We start from the raw sequence: 22,107 nt of genomic DNA on the forward strand, positions 1-22,107 counted from the left end.
TAATAATTTTACATATAATAATACATAAAAATTATAAATTTATATATAACAAATTATATATAAATATAAAATATGTAAAATATATATTATATATAAAATATAAATATTTTTATAAATATTATATGTATAATAATATAATATAATGATATAAAAATAATAATTTTACATAAATAATACATAAAAATTATAAATTTATATATAACATAAACTATATATAAAGATAAAATATGTAAAATATATATATTATATAAAATATATATTTTTTATATTTATTTCATATATATATTATATATATGAAATTATATATATTATATATATTTTATATATATTATATATAATCATATAATGATATAAAAATAATAATTTTACATAAAAATTATAAATTTATATATAAAATAAATTATATATAATATAAAATATATAAAATACATATAATATATATAATATAAATATATTTATATATAATATATAAAATATATATATAATAATATAATATAATGATATAAAAGTAATTTTACATATAATACATAATAATTATAAATGTATATATAACATAAATTATATATAAATATATAATATGTAAAATATATATTATATATATGATATATATATTTTATATATATTATATATTTTATATATAATAATATAATATAATGATAAAGAAATAATAATTTTAAATTAATAATACATAGAATTATAAATTTCTATATAACGTAAATTATATATTAAGATAAAATATGTAAAATATATACATAATATATATTATGTATATATTTTATATATATAATAATATAATATAATGATATAAAAATAATAATTTTACATATAACACATAAAAATAATAAATTTGTATATAACATAAGTTATATATTAATATAAAATATATAACATATAAAAATATATATAATATATATATAATAATATACAATGATAGAAAATAATAATTTTACATATAATAATACATAAAAATTATAAATTTATATTTAACATAAATTATATATTAATATAAAATATATAATATATAAAATATATTACATATAATATATATTTATTTATATATAATAATATAAAATGATATAAAATAATTTTACATATAATAATATATAAAAATTATAAATTTATATATATTATAAATTATATATAAATATATAAATATATAATATAAATTATATTTATAATTTTAATATATATTATTATATATTAAATATTAAATATATATTAAATTATTAAGTATATTTATAATTTACATATATATTTTACTATATATTTAATATATTTAAATATATATTTGTATATATTTGATATATAATATATAGAAAATATATTTAATATAATATATGTAATTTATATATAAATATAATTATATTTATAACATAATTATAAAAAAATTCTTTTTTTTCATTATTATGTTAATCACCATACATTACATCATTAGGTTTTGATATAGTCTTCCATGATTCATTGTTTGCGTATAACACCCAGTGCTCCGTGCAGAACGTGGCCTCCTTCATACCCATCATATATATATCATCTCTCATGTTTCATCTCCCCCTCCGATTCCCCCCCTTCGTTCTTTCCCTCCTGCTATCTTCTTCTTCTTCTTCTTTTTTTTAACATATAATGTATTATGTTATATATAATATTATAGTATATATAATATATAATATTATGTATTACTTGTTTCAGAGGTACAGGTCTGTGATTCAACAGTCTTGCACAATTCACATTAGGGAGAGCATGTCTTCTTGATTAAAAAAGTTAAAGACTGAAAGGGGTCATGTAGCCTGACCGCCTTTCTCATATTTGAATCTTCTTAATATATTCCAAGTGTGGTCTTCCAGCTTGATGAGGCAACAGAAAGAAGGGAAACTGAGGACAAAGCAGAAGCTGACACCCCACAATCTCCCCGTGGGATATATGTGACATTCCTCAGACATTCCTGGCTGCCCTGAAGGGAAAACAAATAGTTAACTTATAGAGATCACAATCCTACAAGACATGAGTCTCCCTCAGTTTACAAATGTCTTAGCAATCTACAAGAACAAAGTATTCCTATCCATCAATAACCTAACTTCCAGAAGGAAATGTAGATACAATTAAATGCCCTTACAACCTGCAGCCCATTGACAGATAATTGAAGTGGGCAGAGTGTAATGTTCCTCAAGGAAGTTCCCAACTATCTTAATGTTAATGCCTTACTAGCGGGGTAAACAACCTTAACTTGACAATGGCAAGACCTCCAGTATCTTGTGAGTCTTCTTTAGCATATGAAAGTTCTTTGAGAAATCTCCTTTTTTCCTTACCTCCCCCAACCCCATAGTATATAATTAGTTACCGCTCACAACCCCGGGGCAGCAGAACTTTCTGCCCTCGGGTCCTGTCCCTGTGCTTTAATAAACCACCATTTTGCACGGAAGACATCTCAAGAATTCTTTCTTAATCCCTGGCTCTGGACTCCACCCCACTGAACTCATCTATATCCCAAGACCCCATCAAGCTCATGATTGCTCTTTAAAGTGGTCCAACTCTAAATGTTCTTGAGAACATGTCAAGTCTGGATTTCCTTCATATACACGTCTACATCTGTCTTTTTAGGTAATCCAAGAATAGTTCACACGACAACTCTTTTAAATGTTTGTTATAGTTATCTAATCCTCTATGAGTTTCTATGGTTGATTAAAATTTTCTAAAAATTTTCAACTATATAGCTAATTAATTAATCATGATATTGAGTCTATTTACTTATGTTGTATTTTTCCCTCCAAACACTTTTTAACTTAAGTTTTTGGTCTTTTAAGTGGTTTATCCAAAGCTGAGTGTAGAGTAAGCCATGTAAAATTAGACTCTCACATTATTTTTTTGAAAGTACTTTTTTTAGGATTTCAAGTTTAGATCATACTGATTTTTTCAATACCTCTAATATAACACAAATTTTAAATGAGCTTAATAAAAAACTAAGATCATCCTCAATTCTAGAACTCCACAAAAAAAGACACTTTTATGTGCAAAGGCACTAGCATTGTGAATATTCACTGCAATTCAATCTTTGTGTTAATTAAACCACTGCCTCAGACTGAAGAGTGTATTTGCATCTTGTTTATAGTGGGAAGTGGCTCTATACACATGCACAAGGAACTTCTTATTCAGAGGGCATATGCCGGCCTTATTATTCCTCCAGTGTTGTTAAGGTAGGCTGTGTTTTATTTGTTATGTAACTTAATCACAAAGTTTGAATTTAATTTTTATAAATTTTCTGTGTCCTATTGAAAGGGACCAGGGGCACCTGGGTGGCTCAATTGGTTCAGCATTCAACTCTTGATCTCAGCTCAGGTCTTGATCTCAGGGTTATGAGTTCAAGCCCCATGTTGGGCTCTGCTCTGGGGGTGGAGCCTAGAAAGGAAAGAAAGAAAAAAAGAAAAAGAAAGAAAGAAAGAAAGAAAGAAAGAAAGGAAGAAAGAAAGAAAGAAAGAAAGAAAGAAAGAAGGGAAAGAGGCCATGTATTGAATTCTGTCATATATTCCCACCAAGATATGTCATGATTAAACTGTATGTTTCCTTTATTAAATAGGAAAATAAATGTTTTATAAAAACTACAGATGAACAATGAAGGTAAACCAGTGTTGTTTAGAACTTTAAAAATCATATACAAATTGACATACAGAGATTAGAAAAGCTTATTTGCATATTGTATATAGTTATTTATAAGGACAGGTAAAGTACACAAAACTTGATGGCTGTTAGCAAGGGAAGATAATTGTTCTTGTGTTGAAAATAGAGTGCATAAACCATTTAAAATATCATATCAAGACAACCTTGAAATTCATTTTCAGAAAGAGTAAGATGTTCAAAATGCTGACCTATCTATTTTATCTGGTATTTTTCCCAAGTCACTAAGCTTCTAATAGATGCTGTCCAAGTAGTCTTATCTAAGTCTTATTAAGACCTTGGGGCATTTGCCTTTCAGCTCATGTCATGATCCCAGGGTCCTGGGATCGAGCTCTGCATCCTCTCCCTGCTCAGCAGGAAGCCGGCTTCTCCCTCTCCCACTTCCCTGCTTGTGTTCCCTCTCTTGCTCTCTCTCTCTGTCTCTCTCTGTCAAATGAATAAATAAAATCTTAAAAAAAAAGACCTTGAAATTAAAAACTTGTACATGATCTATTTATTACATAGTTCTTTTTATGATTATGCCTTTGATTATGGTATTTTAATAGCACAAATTTTGCATAGTAGAATCCATATAATCTAATATAGGCTGTCACCACTCCAATTACGACATTACCGCCCATCCAGAACACATTTTAAACTTCAAATGAGTAAGATGAAATAATCAAATTAGGGGAATTTTACCTTTAGAGTAACCTGATATCCCACCCCTTTTTGGAAATTAAGTTGTTTTTTTTTTTTTTAAAGATTTTATTTATTTTTATTTATTCATGAGAGACAGAGAGAGAGACAGAGGCAGAGGGAGAAGCAGGCTCCCCGCGGAGCAGGGAGCCCGATGCGGGACTCGATCCCAGGACCCTGGGATCATGACCTGAGCCGAAGGCAGACGCTTAACCGACTGAGCCACCCAGGCGTCCCTGGAAATTAAGTTTTTTATACTTAATATAGAGATTAAAACATGAAATAGAGCTACCAACAGAGGGAACAATCAACTCTGCCTTGGATTTCAAATCACTGAACTTCTGGTTTTCTTCATAGTAGAAATTTCCTCCTCATGATCACATACCACTGTTGTGCAATGTGAGACTGTACTCTGAAAACATGAACCTCACATATTTTTTATTTTTGCCATCTTTGAATATCTCGTATATAAAAGGCAAATCAATAATATTTATTGTATTGTGTAGGACATTAGTTTATAATTTTTAGCTATTTGTAAGAATGAGTTTATAGAAATCCAACAATGATGACTATTACTGTGCCACAAAAAAGAATTTCAAAATGCTAGAGTTAAAGACACTCAAAAGGTCATTTGTCTAACCTCATTATAGAATTAAAGGAACTGAGGGCAGGACAGGGAGGTAACAAATTTCATGGCCTCTCAAATAAGTACTAGTTAACCAGAAGCTAGAAACCAGGTCTCAACCAGTAGTTCTAAACACTATGTCCTCGAAAGCATTATCTTATAGAAATTTCTAATGCACATCTTTTCTTGGCCTCAGGATCTTTTGCCTGACCTAAATGTAGTTGCAAGCAGAATTGCACATCAGCTGGGGCATAACCTTGGGATGAAGCATGATGATTACCCGTGTACCTGTAATTTTGAGAAATGTGTGATGGATCGTGGTGGAAGGTAAGATTCAAACAATGTAGAGAAGACGTTTAAATATTTTGGGTGTGGCTCTTGGTTAGAACTCCATATTGTAGAGATATATTGTTATTATGTGAACATTTTCCTAATATATTCCATAAGGTCTATATAATGAAACCAGCCATGATAGGCTGTTTCCCTTCGGGGCTAAATCTTATCAGTTGGTAGTGTCTGTCCTAGTGACATGGTGAGAGAAATTCTAAAACTCCATCTGAACATATCGCAAAAATATACAATGATTAATTAGTAAATTATACTAAGGTGCCTAGGAGAGGAATACACTCTATGTGCCTTGTTTTATCATTTTTGCTATAAACTCTAATTTCCTCCTTCAACTCTTTACTCAAATGTCGTTCTCAGCTAAACTTTCCCCAGCCACCTGATCTAATTTTTCAACCCTGTCTCCTCATATACATACTATGGCATTATCCATCCCTTTCTTCTTTGTTTTTTTTTCCATTCTTAGTATTAATCACTATCTAATATAGTCTATGCATTATCTACTTAAGCTTGCTTATTATTTTATTCTTCCAACAAAATATAAACTTCATGAGGTCAGAAGGTTTTGTCTGTTTTCTTCACTGTTTTATCACACTGTCTAGAAAAGTCCGTTACATACTAAGTACAGTATATTACAGAATGAATGAATGTCCTGTATCCTCCCACCATGCTGTGAATTACCTGCAGCCCAGCTCCTAAACTTTACACATTTTTGAACTCCTTCACAGAGGGTACACGGTACATTTCATATAAGGAAAGTGTTTATAATGATGATCAGTGCTTCCATGTATTGATTACATGAAGTAAAGTAGTGAGACAATGGACTCTGAAAAACAAACTGAAAGTTCCAGAGGGGAGGAGGTGGGAGGATGGGTTAGCCTGGTGATGGGTATTAAAGAGGGCACGTTCTGCATGGAGCACTGGGTGTTACACACAAACAATGAATCATGGAACACTACGTCTAAAACTAATGATGTAATGTATGGTGATTAACATAACATAATAAAAAAAATGGAGTAAAGTAGTGAAAGCACCCAAGTACAGTGACTGGCATAGAGTAAGAACTAAGTTACTGATATCTAATTTTATATCATTATCTACATAATTAGTAGTATTTTTCAGGGCCCCACCATTCCAAAGTAATGTTTTTAAGCCTCTAAAAGTCCATCTGTCTCCATCAAGTGTCAATAACGACAAAGGAGTCAAAACAAAAGGAAGGCAGAAGGGAAGTGAATTTTAGTCTTTTTAGTCTTTGAACTTTTCAGAAGGATAGTGCATTCCTAGGATGTGTAAGATATTACTAAATAAATCATTTGTTTCAACAATGTTTATAAAGAACTACTTTGTGCCAGGCATTGTACTAATTAGTACTTATTTAAAAAAAATACAGTCCCTGCATTGAGAAGCTCGTAATCTTGCATAAATGATAAATACATAGATTATGTCAAGAGGAACAAATAAAAAGTGATCTAGGAGCAGCAAGCACATTCAGTCTAAACTGTGGGCTCCAGGAAGGACTTTCTGGATGATATATAGTCAGAGTATGTTCACTAGAATATCATGTGTTGGTTGTTTCAATAAGACATTTTCTATAATAAAAGCCCACTTGCTACTCTCCTATTAACAATAGAGTAGGAGAAGTAAATGGACTTCTGGAGTTCATCATTTATATTTATTCTTTCTAAATCCTTCATAAAAGTTTCATAGCTGTTCCACCACTATGCATTGATAAAATTAATCTTTATTTTTAACTCATCTGAACTCTAGCATTCCTGCACTAAAATTCAGTAAATGCAACAGAATTCAGTACCTGCAACACCTGAAGGATTATAATCCAACATGCATGTTCAATACTCCATTTTCTGATAAATTAAGTAATTACCCATATTGTGGAAACAAGAAGTTGGATGAAGGAGAAGAGTGTGATTGTGGCCCCATTCAGGTATTTGCAAATAATGTCTTTAAATTACAAAGTTTAGGGGCACCTGGGTGGCTCAGTTGGTTAGGCTACTGCCTTTGGCTCAGGTCATGATCCCAGAGTCCTGGGATCGAGTCCCACATCCGGCTCCCGGCTCAGAGGGAGCCTGCTTCTCCCTCTGACCCTCTCCCATCTCATGCTGTTTTTCTCTCTCTCTCTCATTCCCTAATAAATAAATAAATAAAATCTTTAAAAAAAATAAAAAATAAATAAATTACAAAGTTTATGCTCTGCTAGAACCTAGGCAGGGAGTTAACCATTAATCAACCATGATATTCCTTGTAAAGTTTTAAATAATGTGTTTTTTTGTCTTGTTTCAAAACAAGTCATTGGTGTAGCCTCATTGCAAGGCATCTTACCAAGTCATGAATTATGTATAATGATCTTGCTGGAGATGTTGTTAAAATGTGGATTCTGATTCTGTAGGCCTGAAGTGAGGCTGAGATCCTTTATTCCCAGCAACCTGCAAGATTATGTTGATACTGCTGGTCTGAAGACCACGTATGTAGTATGTATACTGTAGACACTACAAAATTCAAAATAAATCTAATAGTAAGTGAATCAGAGACTCCATGATCAGAGTGGGGACAGTGATATGTAAAGAGGTTGCAACACCTAGTTTTCAAATGTCTCAGATTAAATGTAAAGAGGCTCTTTTTTTTTTTAGACTTTATTTATTTATTTGACAGAGAGAGAGACAACGAGGGAGGGAACACAGCAGGGGGGGAGTGGGAGAGGGAGAAGCAGGCTTCCTGCCGAGTAGGGAGCCCGACGTGGGACTCAATCCCAGGACCCTGGGACCATGGCCTGAGCCGAAGGCAGACACTTAATGACTGAGCCACCTAGGCGCCTGTAAAGAGGCTCTTAACTTTGGAAATTGAGGCTTTTGCCCATGTACATTCTTTAGAATGGTTCTACAGTTTCATTCTAACACATGAAGTACTTAACATTACATTTTTCAGACAATTTCTTTTGCAATTTTAATTTTGTTCGAGCAGATAAGGCCTATGTGTCCATCCTGCTGTTATTATTTAATGATGCATTAAAAACAACAACAAAGTTCAGCTTGAAATACTCAGCATCTTGAGGAAAATGTAAAATTAGATCTTCAGAAATTCTAATATCTCATATTAAACCTTTCGTATAGAGAAGTAGCAGGGCCCTTCCAAAGAATGGAAGTCATCAGGAAAATGGAAGATCAGAAACTTTGGACCTTGTGAGCTGCTGATGAAAATTCATTAGTGTAGAGTATTGAACAGCTAATTGGGAAGAAAACAAAATAGGGGCACCTGAGTGGCTTAGTCAGTTAAGCCTCCAACTCTTAATTTCGACTCAGATCATGATCTCAGGGTCCTGGGATCGAGCCCCGCGTTGGGCTCGGTGCTGAGCAGGGAGTCTGCTTGAGATTCTCTCCCTCTCCCTCTGCCCCTCCCCCTGTTCACACACGCACGTCCTTTCTCTCTCTCTCTCAAATAAATAAATAAATCTTAAAAAAAAAAGTAAAAGTTCCAGAGACCAGTTACAAGCAGTAGTCTTCATATACATGTCATAGCCAAGGATCATGCATTTGGATTTAACTCTGAAAGACAAGTAATGATAAATTACACAGAATAACTTATTAAACGAGACCTTAACTACAAACCAATTACTGATCTTTAATTTTTGATCATTGCCAGGAGTGCACTAATCGTTGCTGTGATGCAAACAAGTGTGTCTTGAGGCCAGGATTTACTTGTGCAGAAGGAGAATGCTGTGAATCTTGTCAGGTAAGGACCTGTGCTAGAACTAGGTTCTCCATTTTCAGTTTATTTAGTATACATAGGATGACAGAATTGGCTGTCCACTGAATGATCCTACACTACTAATCCCAGATTAGGGTTAGGCTTGCTTCTCCCCAGTAATGCGTCTTCTGGGTTGTTGTGACTTCTAAGCCCTGGGCAATGCTATGGCCTGGAGAGTGGAGAAGTAGGTATCACTTGGTCTTTTAGGAGTAGAGTTAGATGATAAACATTATTCTTGTTTCTTTGTAAATCATTGCCAGCATATTTAACCTCGTGTGTGGTGGTGGTGGAAGGGGTAGCATTCCAACAGTGAACTAGAAGGGAAAAGGATTATACTGGAATTGGAAAGTGAGAGTGACTAATACATGGAGATATATCCCTAGGAAAGGCAATCAAAAATCCAAATGACTCTGTCCAAAGTTTTAATGACATTACTTTCAACACACTATATTGTGAGGAAAGGAAGCATGTCTTGTTCATTTTCAAATCTTTCTAGGACTCATTTCAATTAAATGCATATTGGGTGGCTGAATAAACAAATATTTCCATGCACTTTCCTCCAGCAATGAGTCAGGGTATTTTTCCAATTCATTTGGAGTGATGTGATTTCTTGGGAGTGGAGATTCCTCATTATAGATAGGTAGGGATTTCCAGTTGTATGTGTGTGCTGGTGATGGTATGTCCTGGAGCAAGATGAACAGACCTCTTGCTCATTTCTCCATTTTATGTCCCTTCCAACTTTGCCCAATGCTGTTCTAATACAGATTTTCAAAAACACCATTGTGTCATTCCTGAAATTACATAAAAGCCAACACATTTACAAATGATAATAATTCTCAGTGGAATGGAGAAGAAAGTCATGATCCAAACTTAAAACTTTTTATTAAAATTTTTATTGTTATGTTAATCACCATACATTACATCATTAGTTTTTGATGCAGGGTCCCATGATTCATTGTTTGCATATAACACCAAGTGCTCCATGCAGAACGTGCCCTCTTTAATACCCATCACCAGGCTAGCCCATCCTCCCACCCCCCTCCCCTTTAGAACCCTCAGTTTGTTTTCCAGAGTCCATCATCTCTCATGTGGGTCAAACTTCCTCCTACTTACTGAAACTTAAGCTACCTAAATGTACCCAAAATTTATTAGTCTTTTTGTTTTTCTTCAACAGATGAAAAAATCAGGGTCCATATGCAGACCAGCAAAAGATGAATGTGATTTTCCTGAAGTGTGTACTGGCTACTCTTCTGCATGTCCTAAGGACAAATTCCAAGTAAATGGATTTCCTTGCAAGAATGCAAAAGGCTACTGCTTCATGGGGAAATGTCCCACCCGGGATGATCAGTGCTCTCAATTCTTTGATAATGGTGAGAGACAATTACAGTGAATGGCTGATAAACATTATAGTTATTATTTCTATTATTATCCTGTAAAGATTTGGGGGCAAGATTGAAGATAATGCCATTTGTGGCATTCTTCCCAGATCTTACCTCAAATCTCTCTGGATATTACCTTTAATATTAGTTGATATTATCTCTAATATTAATTAACTAGCTCAGTATGTGGGTTAAGGTATGTTTGTTATTTTTTTATATCCATACTCCTCTGTAAAATATCCTCCTGATGCAATAGGATAGCTTTAAAGTGATTTATTTATCCCTTTCTTCCTTACCACTACATGATACTAAAGTTCCAATTACATTAGAAAAATAAGATATTTTATGATTTATAACATTCATGTTTTTATTATTTTACTCTAATCATTCCATTTTGGATCCTAGAGGTGAAAGACAGTTCTGATCTCTGCTATGAAATGAATAAAAAAGGAAATAGATTTGGATACTGCAAAAACAAGGAAAACAGAGTAATTCCCTGTGAAGAGAAGTAAGTACCATGTAAAGAAAAGCAAGTGCCTTCTAAGAGTTTTTTTGCAAATTCAGAACTGCTCTTGCTCTGACAGCTGCTAACCTCTTTTTACTGAGGAGATTAGGAGGAGAGGGAGTGAGGGAACATGCACACATCCCTGACTGTGTAACTGGCATTTACATACTATATTTATGAGTTGAAGGTCATGGAATATAAGGAGGAAAGATGGGAAAGAGTTAAAATTAGGAAAGAAAGGGAGGAAGAGAAGTTACAAAAAAAAATAGGACAGAGCAAACAGGAGGAGGAAAATAAAGTGGAAAAGGGGAAAAGAAGCCGTGAGAGGGAAACAAGTGAAGCCCTAACAAGAAAAGAAGAGTAGAGCTTCAAATTGGAAGGAAGGGGAGAAGTGGAAGTTAGATCTGATTTTAAAAAGGTATTAGCTGTGTCGTTCTTCCAGATTTATTATACTCAGAAAGGCTTTTTTTCTGTGCCACAAAACAGGATTTGGACTGAAAACAACAACAGACACCTTTGGTCAAAAGTTTCACCTAGAATAGGTGAAACTGGGCAGTCACTTAACTTCCTCTTACTTCCAATTGTTGCCTAATTTGTAAAATGGGTATTATAATAACATCAAACTCACAGGTTTGTTGTGAGAATTAACTGATGTGCTCTGTTCAAGAAAGAATAAGAAAGAAATCTTAACATCTTGATGAAAGTTAGACGAACTCAAATTACTAATAGGAAATACCCTTCTGTAAACCGGAGCTAATACTGATTTGTGAGAACCACAGAACTATAAAGAAATACAATCATTTTACATCTTCACCTACTCATCACAGTTCCCAGAATCAGGACTTTGTCTAACCTTTGGCCCTGCCTCTCTTGGTGCCTCTGCAGCCCATTGGTAAGCCTGGGTCTAGAGGAAAGTGGCCAAGCCACTTCACTGCCAGCCTCATCTCTATAAATTTCTATTTCCTGGTCACGAGTCTGAGAATATTCTCCCTTTCCTTCAGAGATGTCAAATGTGGAAAGATACACTGCAGCAGAGGGCAGCATTCATCTCTTCCTGGAAAAGAAAAGATTAATCACCTTAAGAAGATTTCAAAGCAGAATGTCACCAATGAGTGCAAAACTTTTATTTTATACCACAATTCTAAAGATTTGGGCCTGGTTGCTCCTGGAACAAAATGTGGAGATGGAATGGTAAGATGAAAGCCCTTTGTTTTTTTAAAAACTTCTTGGTTCAGCCACTTCAAAACATTATTTTCTATAATTGGTTCCTGAGGGCCTATAAATGGGAAAGCAGAAACAAATGGGCAACTTTTTTTTAATTGAGCAAAGTAGTAATAACCCTATAATAAATATTCATTTTGCCTGATCTCTGTTATACAAAATGATATGTGAATGTGATAAGTGTGCTTAATTAGTATCTTACAGTAGACAGCTAGTGAAATTATAGACATAATTTTTTAAATTAATTTGACTATGAAGTAGACATATTTTCTTCAATTATTTCATTCATTCAGCCATATTTATTGGGCACATACTATGGTGCCAGCAGCCATACTGGACACAAATGAGGAAAATATGAGTGTACTTGAGAATTTCATAAATTAAATTATATGTATTACAATCTAACACAAGTGCTTTCATAGTGGTGTAACTAATGAACATTTGAGTCCAAAGGAAGAAGTGATTGCCTTCACTTGGAGAACATGAATGGCATATTATGATGCCATTAAATGAGTGACATTTCAGCTTTGACATGATGAACATTTTTCAATTCAGACAAAATGAGAAAAGACTTTTTAAAAAGAAATACCTAGATAATATGCAAAGGTACAAAATGAATGGCACAGTCAGGTAGTTGACAATTTCAGCGTGACTGGAGCTTTGGGTAAAATGTCAGAAAATGAAGTTGAGCAGCTAGAATAAGGCCAGATCAGAAGAGGTTTATCATTCCAAGATGAAAACTTTAGAACGTGTACTAAAAACAACAGCCAACTCATCAAGGTTTATAAACACAGGAATATATGGAAAACATAATACTTTTTAAAAATCAGTTATTTTGAAATAATATAGTTTCTGTCTGTGATATATGTCCTCTCCTCCCATACTACCACCCACAAACATTACAGTTTCATTCATGTAATGTGATAGAGAAATGAATTGAAAAACAAAATTCAGAATGTAAAAAAGGGAATTAGAATTTAATAATTTAATGGAGATCTATATTTCAGATCTATATACATAACTATTAGTTTCTCATTAAAATAACTAAATATCAAAACGATGAGGAATCTATATTTGTGAAATTTTAAGTATGTGTATCAACCACATATTATAAAGTTCAAGGACTTCCAATGATAGTGTGCATGAGGTATCAGGCTAAAGAAATATCAAACAATTTTCTATTCACTCCAGGTAAGAAAAATCATCCAGGAATATTAAGCAGAAGTATGACTTACCCTTCATAGAATCCCATAATGAGTGGCAGTGATTGACCAAAGGAATTTATAGGGAAGCAGTTGTTACTGAATCTTGATCTTATAAGCATGTTTGACCATATGCCACCACACAGAGTGCTTATTTTTTCAAGAGAAGTCTTAATATAGAAGTGTACCAATCACAATGGTACCGATTATTGGGTCAATTCATAATGAGGGAATTCATGAATAGTAAATGCCAGTTTATAGATGGATCACAAAGATACTAGTTACAGGCTTTTCATCTCATTTTTACATTGAAGGACTATTTGTAGATATGATTAAATTAAAATGAGTAAAAACATTCTGGTTTCTCATAATAGTTTTTCTTTTTGGGTAAAATTTGATTTGGCATAGAAAATGGGGGCAAACATATCCCATTTCCCTTGGATGCCTTTTTCTTAGTAATATAGATAAGAAAAATAAAACAAAAGAAAAACAGTGAGAATAGATGAAAAGGGAAGGATAATAGAGTGGAAAGGAAGAAGAGTAGAGGAGAGTGGGGAAGGAAGGGATAATACTAATTAGTCTTCTCTGGCACAAAAGAATTGCTGCAAACCTGTCTCTGTAGTTTTCTCTTTATTAAACATATAAAAATGGCAAAACCAAAATAAGAAACATTTCAATGTTTCCGTTAGTTGAGCCTGAAGTATGTGAAAAGAGATTTACATGGACTTTAGCGGCATTTTCCAATGTTCATTTGATCATGTATTTATGAAAATCCATTCTATAAGGATAAGCAAAGAGGACAAATAGCAGCAGACAAAAGAATTCAACAGTGTGAACAATGGAGATTAATCTGAGGATTCACAGATGTTAGTCCCCTATGAAACAGATGCACATTAAAAAAGAGAGAAATCCTTTAGAAAAAAAGTTAAATTTATATTTTAATCAGATTTAAAGGGATATTAAATCTATAAAAATGGTATTATTTGAAAACAACAAGCACTGCTTTCAAATTACAAAATAAATCATAATTACTGATTTATATGTAACTTGAGGAGTAAACCATGAAATGTAGTAAGCCACAAAAAAATAGTAAATTAGAAGCTAAACTTCTTAACACACAAGAACGAGATAAAGGAATTCTAAAGAAGAAAATGAATAAAAACAGGAAAAATAGTTCTAAGAAATCTGATATAGTTTTAATAGGAATCCTAGATAAAGAAAACATAATATAGGTAAAAGTGTAATTGAAGATATAATAATAAAAAATGTCCCTGAGCTGAAGAATGTATAAAATAAAAACTCATTTAGTACAAGGAAAAATTCATAGGAAGAAGTGAGCATTTAGACTAACCTTCACAGCATGAAGTCAACAATAAAGAAAATGTCCTATAAGCCCAAAAAAAGGCAAGTATCATTTTTCAACAACAACAAATTATCAGGTTATCATTATATTTATCTTCAAAAAGAAATGCCAGAAAATAATGCAACAAAATCTATGGAGCTCTGGAGAATGGAAGTATTGGGACCCTAAAACCATACATACAGCCAAATTATTATTCAGATAATAAAGCAATAGAAGGACATCCTCACACACTTTATGATGAAAAAAACTATAGTAAATTAGACAGCATTTATTTCTGAAAAGAAAAATAGTCAAGGAAGTACTCTAGCCAACTGGGAAATGAATTAAACTAAAATGTTAAATGAAAAGATAGAACATTAAGGAAATAGTTGCAAGCAAGAAAATCTATGCTAGTTTTGAGTAAATTCTAGTTATTTATTAATAATGTGTTTATTATAAGAGCTTAAAAAACATTGAATAGTGAATAATAACAATCTTTACAAATTTCAGTTTTCTCAAATACATGAATTAAGAAGAAGAAAAAAGAATAAAAAATGTGACAAATGTCTTATCTTACATAAGGAAGAGTTAATGCTTATTTAGTCTTGGAAATGATAAAATGATTTAGATTTAAATATTTTAATGTAAACTGAATCAATGTTTAGAAAACAAAACATAGCTTTTAAATAATTGCAGAAAAAGGTAATAAAGATAAAAAGATAAGCTAAAATGTCTAACATTTAAAATCATATAATAAGATGAAAGTAGTAAAATTAAACATATCACTTATCACAATAAATATAAATGGATTAAAATTTCCCTATTTAAAACATTAAAGTAATTTTTGAATTGGTGGCCAGAAAGAATTTTCAGGGAATTGCATCAGCAAGATGGTGGAATAGGATGTGTCCCAGTAATATCTCCCCACAACAATGATAATTTGGCAGCCAGCCATGGAAAAAGTACCTTTGTAGGAACTTTGAAATCCAGGTAGGATCTTGCAAAACATTGATGGAGTCCAAGACCAGAGGTCCATTTTGAAAGAGCAGGCCCATGCCCAGGTGACAGGCTTATTGACCATAGTCCTGGATACAGATCCCTAAATACCCATATCTCCTGCTGCTTGACTACAGCCTCATTTGGCTTTGGTACCACCACCAACAACATCTGCCTAGGCACCCCCGGAAGACACATCCATCCATATCCCTGGAGGCAGACGCGCAGACCTTGGTCCAACCACAGATCCTGAAATGGCCCTGTGAATTCATTCCATTCCTTCTTATCCCAAGTGCAGTTCTAGACAATCCTCCTGCCCACAGGATTTCCAGGAAACATGCCTGGTCCATGCACCCAGAGACTTCTTGCTCAATGACCCAGCAGAAGCCAAGAATCCAGTAAGAGATACAACTATCCATGCACCTAGAAGAAGGCCAGTCATCTGACTCAGGTGCTGTGGTGGACCCTTGTCACATTGCTAGTCCACGTGACCAAGGTCACAGAGGCACTCCTGTCCACCCAGATACTATGCAGAATCCACATCTACACAAGCCCCTAGTCACAGAGCAGTAAACTGCAAATCTTACTACAGACCAGATGGCAGCCACATAACCTGGCTCTAGTCTCACTCAACTGCAATCCTGGAAGCAATCCCATCAGCCCAGGGATCCAACATGAGGTTTTTACCTGACAAAACCAATCTGTAAAACCTGGAAAATATGTCTGCTCCTTGAAATGCACAGACACCAATGCAACAGTACACGGATCACAAAGATTCAGGCAAACATAATACCATCTGAAGAAAACTCATAAAGCTCTAGCAACTAATCCTGAAGAAATGGATATCTAAGATTTGCTTGACAAAGAATTCAAAGTAATCATTTTAAAGAAGCTCAGAAGGATGCAAGGGACCACAGATAGATGACTAAATGAAATCAGGAAAGCAAAGCATGAACAACATAAGTTTAACAAAGAAATAGAAACCATAAAAAAAGAACCAAACAAAAATTCTGGAGCTGAAAAATACATTATAGAAATGAAAAAGTCAATGGAAACCTTCAACAGCAGACTGGATCATTCAAAAAAAAAAATCAGCAAACTTGAAGATAAGTCATTTGAAATTAGAAAGTTGGAGGAACAAAAGAAAAAAGAATAAAAACTAGTGAAGAAAGCATATGGAACCTATATGACACCAATGACAAAAAATGAATATATGCATTATGTGAGTCCCAGAAGGAGAAGAAAGAGAAAGAGAGAAAGGGGAATAAAGATTAATTTTTCAAATAATGGCTGAAAATTAGCCAAATATTTGGAAGGATATCAACTTACAAGTAGTGTTAAAGGGAACTCTTCAAATTGAAACAGAGGATGCTAAGTAACAACATGAAAACATTTGTAGTATAATTTTCATTGGTAAAGGTAAATATACAGTCAAATTCAGAATGCTTTAATACTGTGAAGATGGTATATAAGTGTATTTTAACTCTAACATAAAAGTTAAAAGACAAGAATATTAAAAATAACTATTACTACAATAGTTTGATACTGGGTACACAATATAAAGAGATGTAAAGTGTGATATTAACAGCATGAAATATGGAGGAAGGAGAAGTAAAAGTATAGTAATCACAATGATTTAAAAAAAAAAAAATTCTAGTAGATACGCAAAAGATAAAGAGAAAAAACATCAAAGCATACCACTGCAAAAAATCAACAAAGCACAAAGGAAGGCAGGAGAAGAGGAAGGAAGGAACAAAGAAGCTATAAAGCAGTCAGAAAACAATTAACAATGAAAATAGTAAGTTCTTAACTATCAATAATTAGTTTAGACAGACAAAACTAAATCTAGATTTATCTATCCAAAAGACACAGATTGGCTGTTGGGTTAAAAAACAACAACAACTGGGCGCCTGGGTGGTTCAGTTGGTTAAGCGACTGCTTTCGGCTCAGGTCATGATCCTGGAGTCCCTGGATCGAGTCCCGCATCGGGCTCCCTGCTCGGCAGGGAGCCTGCTTCTCCCTCTGACCGTCCCCCCTCTCATGTGCTCTCTCTCTCTCATTCTCTCTGTCTCAAATAAATAAATAACATCTTAAAAAAAAAAAAAAAAAACAACCAGGATCCAACAATATATGGCCTACAAAACACTCATGTTATGTTTAAGGACATAGGCTTAAAGTGAAAGGATGAAAAAATATTGCATGCAAAAGGCAACAAAAAGAGAATAGTGTGGCCATATTTATACCAGACAAAATACATTTTCAATCATAATCTGTCACAAGAAACAAAGATCACTATGTGATGATAATGGAGTCAATTCATTAAGAGGATGTAACAGTTATAAGTATATATAATATGCACCAAACATTAGAGGACCTAAAGATATAAAGCAAATATACAGTAAACAGAAAGGAGAAATACAATACAATAATAGTATGGTATTTTAATACCCTACTCTCAACAATGGATAAATTATCTACACAGAGAATCAAAAAGAATACAATAGGCTTGAATAACTCTATAGACCAAATGGACCTAACAGATATATACAGAATATTCCATCCAGCAGCCACAGAATACACACTTTTCTCAAGTAAACTTGGAATATTCTCTGAGATAGATCATATGTTGGGCTACAAAACAAGTCTCAACACATTTAAGAAGACTGAAATAATATCAAATATCTTTTCTGACCGTAATAGAAAACTAGAACTCAATAACAGGAGGAAGTTTGGAAAATTCACAAATATTTGGAAACTGAACAATACACTCCTGAAAAAAAAAATGAGTAAAGAAGAAATTGAAAGGGCAGCCAAAAAATACCTGATATAAAGGAAAATGGAAGCACAACATAGCAAACTTACGAAATGCAGCAAAACCAGTTCAAAGAGGGAAGTATATAGCGATAAAGCCTACCTTAAGAAAAAAGAAAAATTTCAAATAAGCAACCTAATGTTACACTTAAAAGAACTAGAAAAAAAAGAAAAAGACTAAGTCCAAAGTTAGCAGAAGTAAGGAAATAACAAAGATTTTTTAGAGCAGAAATAAATGAAACAAGAAAGACAATAGAAGAGATTTAAAAAATTGTTTTGGGGGCGCCTGGGTGGCTCAGTTGGTTAAGCGACTGCCTTCGGCTCAGGTCATGATCCTGGAGTCCCTGGATCGAGTCCCGCATCGGGCTCCCTGCTTGACAGGGAGTCTGCTTCTCCCTCTGACCCTCCCCCCTCTCATGTGCTCTCTCTCTCATTCTCTCTCTCTCAAATAAATAAATAAAATCTTTAAAAAAAAATTGTTTTGGTTTTTAGAAGGTAAAGAGAATTGACAAACCCTTAAGTAGACTGACCAAGAACAAAGGGAGAGGATTCAAATAATAAGATTATAAATGACAAAGGAGACATTACAACTGATATCACAGAAATACAAAGGATCATAAGAGAATACTATGAATAATTATACAAGTTGAATATTTAAAAGAAATGGATAAATTCTGAGAAATATAAAATGTACCAAGACTAAATGATGAAGAAATAGAACATCTGCACAAATAGGAGATCAAAACAATAATTAATAATCTTGGATTATTAGAAGAACAAAGAAAAGCCCAGGATTGGATGTTTTTGTATGTGACAACAAAAGCACAGGCAAAAATGTAAAAATAAGTAAGTGAGACTATATCAAAATAAAAGATTTCTTCAGCAAAGGCCACAATCAAGAAAATGAAAAAGTAATCAATGGAATGGGAAAAAATATTTGCAAGCCCCATATCTGATAAAGGGTTAATAGATAAAAATAGTAAGTAACTCATGCAACCAATAGCAAAAACAAAAACAAAAACAAATAGTCCAATTTTAAAAAAATGAGGTAAGGACCTGAATGGTTATTTTTTCCCAAAGAAGATACACAAATGACCAACAAGTAAATGAAAAGGAGGTCAACATCATTAATATTCAAGGGAATGCAAATCAATGCCACTATGAGATATCACCCCACACCTGTTAGGATGGTTATTATCAAAAAGACAACAAATAAAAAATGTTGGTGAGGATGTGGAAAAAAAGGTACCCTTGTGCACTGTTGGTGGGAATGTAAATTGGTATAGCCATTATAGAAACAGTATGGTGGTTCCTCAAAAAATTAAAGATAGAACTACCCTATGATCCAGGAATCTCACTTTCAGGCACATAATTTTAAAAAGTTGAAATCAGGATCTTGAAGAGATATCTGCACTCCCATGTTCATTGCACCATTATTTACAATAGCCAAGATATGGAAACAATCTAAATGTCCTTTGACAGGTAAATGGATAATGAAAATGTAATATATATATATAAAATATTACAATAATATATAATAACAGAATATATATACTGGAATATTATTTAGCTTTTAAAAAAGAGGGAAATTCTGTCAGTTGCAACAACGTGGATGAACTTGAAGGACATTTCTTGTATGCTAAGCAAAATAAACCAGTCACAAAAAGACAAATACTGTATGATCTCACTTATATGTGGAAGCTAAAAAAAAGTCAAATTCACAAAAGCAGAGAGTAGAATGATGGTTGCCAGGTGGGGGAAATGGGGAGATGCTGCTGAAAAAGTACAAACTTTATGTTATGAGTAAATTCTGAAGGTCTACTGTAGATCTTGGAGGCTATAGTTAGATACTGTATTTTAAGTGTTCCCAGTACAAAAAAAGTAACTATTTAAGGTGATGGATGTGTTCATTAGGTTGTTTGTGGTAATCATTTCACAATGTATAAGTATACCAATCATCACAATATGTACTTTAAATATACACAATTTTTGTCTATTATACCTCCATAGAGTTGGAAAAGCATTTCTTGATATAAAAGAAATGGATAAAAATAAAAATAACAGGTAAAAATTAAATAAATGGGTGAAGATAAGCCAGGTAATAATTATAAGCAACAAATACAATAATTTGGTTATAAAATGTACAAAAAATAACAAGCAAAATTTAAAACAAAGTTAATAAGCATAAATAAGATTAATTGACATTGACAATAACAAAATGCCTAATCAGCAACTGTGACGTAGCAAGCATAGATCCTTATCAAATCAAAATAAAACTTGATAGAAATAAGAAAAGAAATTGTTGTACCTATGATTACAGAATCTTTGATAAATTAACATTTGAAAAATTAGTAAAGATATAGACATTTTAATAATGAGTTTATATAAAACAATATTTGAATGTACCCTATATTCATTTCAAATATCTATCAAACATTTATGGAGGATTTCTTCTTCTACAGAAGATTCTACATGTGGTTTTTTACAATAGAAAAAGTCGTGTAAATTCTAAGAGCAAGTTATTAATCCATATGGGTAACTTCATTTCCAGGTGTGTAGCAACGGTGAATGTGTGAAACTTGAAAAGGTCTACAATTCAACCAATTGCTCTTCTCAATGCAATGAAAATGCTGTAAGATTTGACTCCTTTTTAAATTAATGTTTTGCCAGTCATTTATTTACATAGGACTTCATTCCTGAGCGTGATGTGTGTGTGTGTGTGTGTGTGTGTGTGTGTGTGGTGATTTTTAAATCAAATATACATTTGGGATCCATTTTCTCATGTATCATCCATAAAATTGATCTAAAGATCCAAACCAGTATTACACATAGATATTGCCAGTATTGCAAGTGTATATTTTATCATTGGATTGGTAATCTAGAAACCCAGTAATTTATGCACATATGAAGTTTAAGCTTGATGTTTAAATTTGAATCTATCATAATGTCACTTATAGTTAAATTATACCAATGTCAACATTAACGTAAAGCTTTTGACAAATCAACAAAAACTTATAAATACACACGTTTATAATTTTTGTTGTGTATATATATCTATATATATCTAAATATCTATATAAATACATCTAAGTATATGATATAAGATATAATATAATATATATCTAAATACTAGCAGTACCTAGTAGTTCGCATTTGTGGGTAACATCTCTCCTTAACCCAATTAATCAGTAACATATAAAGTTTTATATGTATCAGGTACTCTTTCAAGTACTTTACATATATATTAAATTTTACAAGCTTCTCAACAGCCTTAAAAGGTGGGTACTATTCCTATACCCACTTTTATAGATGGAGAATAAATCACATAATGTTATGGAAAAGGAAAAACTGAGATTTAAGTACAGAAAGAATGTATATTCTTAATCATGACACAACGCTCTTTGATGAACTAAACATGGTGCCACCACTTTTTCTCATGTTAATATTATTTCATTACTACTAAGCCTAGCTAGATCTGGCTATGATATGTCTAACTCTAGCAGAGGGCTATTCCTTTAGTAAGATTGATGCCATCTAGAAAGATAAGTCAAGCCATCTTGTTCATCTGGTTTTGAATT

General features: G+C 32.8%; 1 protein-coding gene across 1 annotated transcript in view; it reads left to right on the forward strand.

Moving 5' to 3' along the window:
- ADAM7 (ADAM metallopeptidase domain 7) overlaps positions 1–22,107 on the forward strand; it is a 108,516-nt gene that overhangs the window by 67,619 nt on the left and 18,790 nt on the right. The window contains exons 10-17 of the mRNA XM_021698760.1: positions 3,104–3,188; positions 5,166–5,296; positions 7,082–7,256; positions 8,969–9,058; positions 10,248–10,443; positions 10,858–10,960; positions 11,959–12,148; positions 21,081–21,161. Of these exons, the coding sequence (XP_021554435.1) occupies positions 3,104–3,188; positions 5,166–5,296; positions 7,082–7,256; positions 8,969–9,058; positions 10,248–10,443; positions 10,858–10,960; positions 11,959–12,148; positions 21,081–21,161 (1,051 nt within the window). The remainder of the gene's footprint in view (positions 1–3,103; positions 3,189–5,165; positions 5,297–7,081; positions 7,257–8,968; positions 9,059–10,247; positions 10,444–10,857; positions 10,961–11,958; positions 12,149–21,080; positions 21,162–22,107) is intronic.

The sequence above is a fragment of the Neomonachus schauinslandi genome, chromosome 2, assembly GCF_002201575.2.
Source record: "Neomonachus schauinslandi chromosome 2, ASM220157v2, whole genome shotgun sequence".
Classification (NCBI taxonomy): domain Eukaryota; kingdom Metazoa; phylum Chordata; class Mammalia; order Carnivora; family Phocidae; genus Neomonachus; species Neomonachus schauinslandi.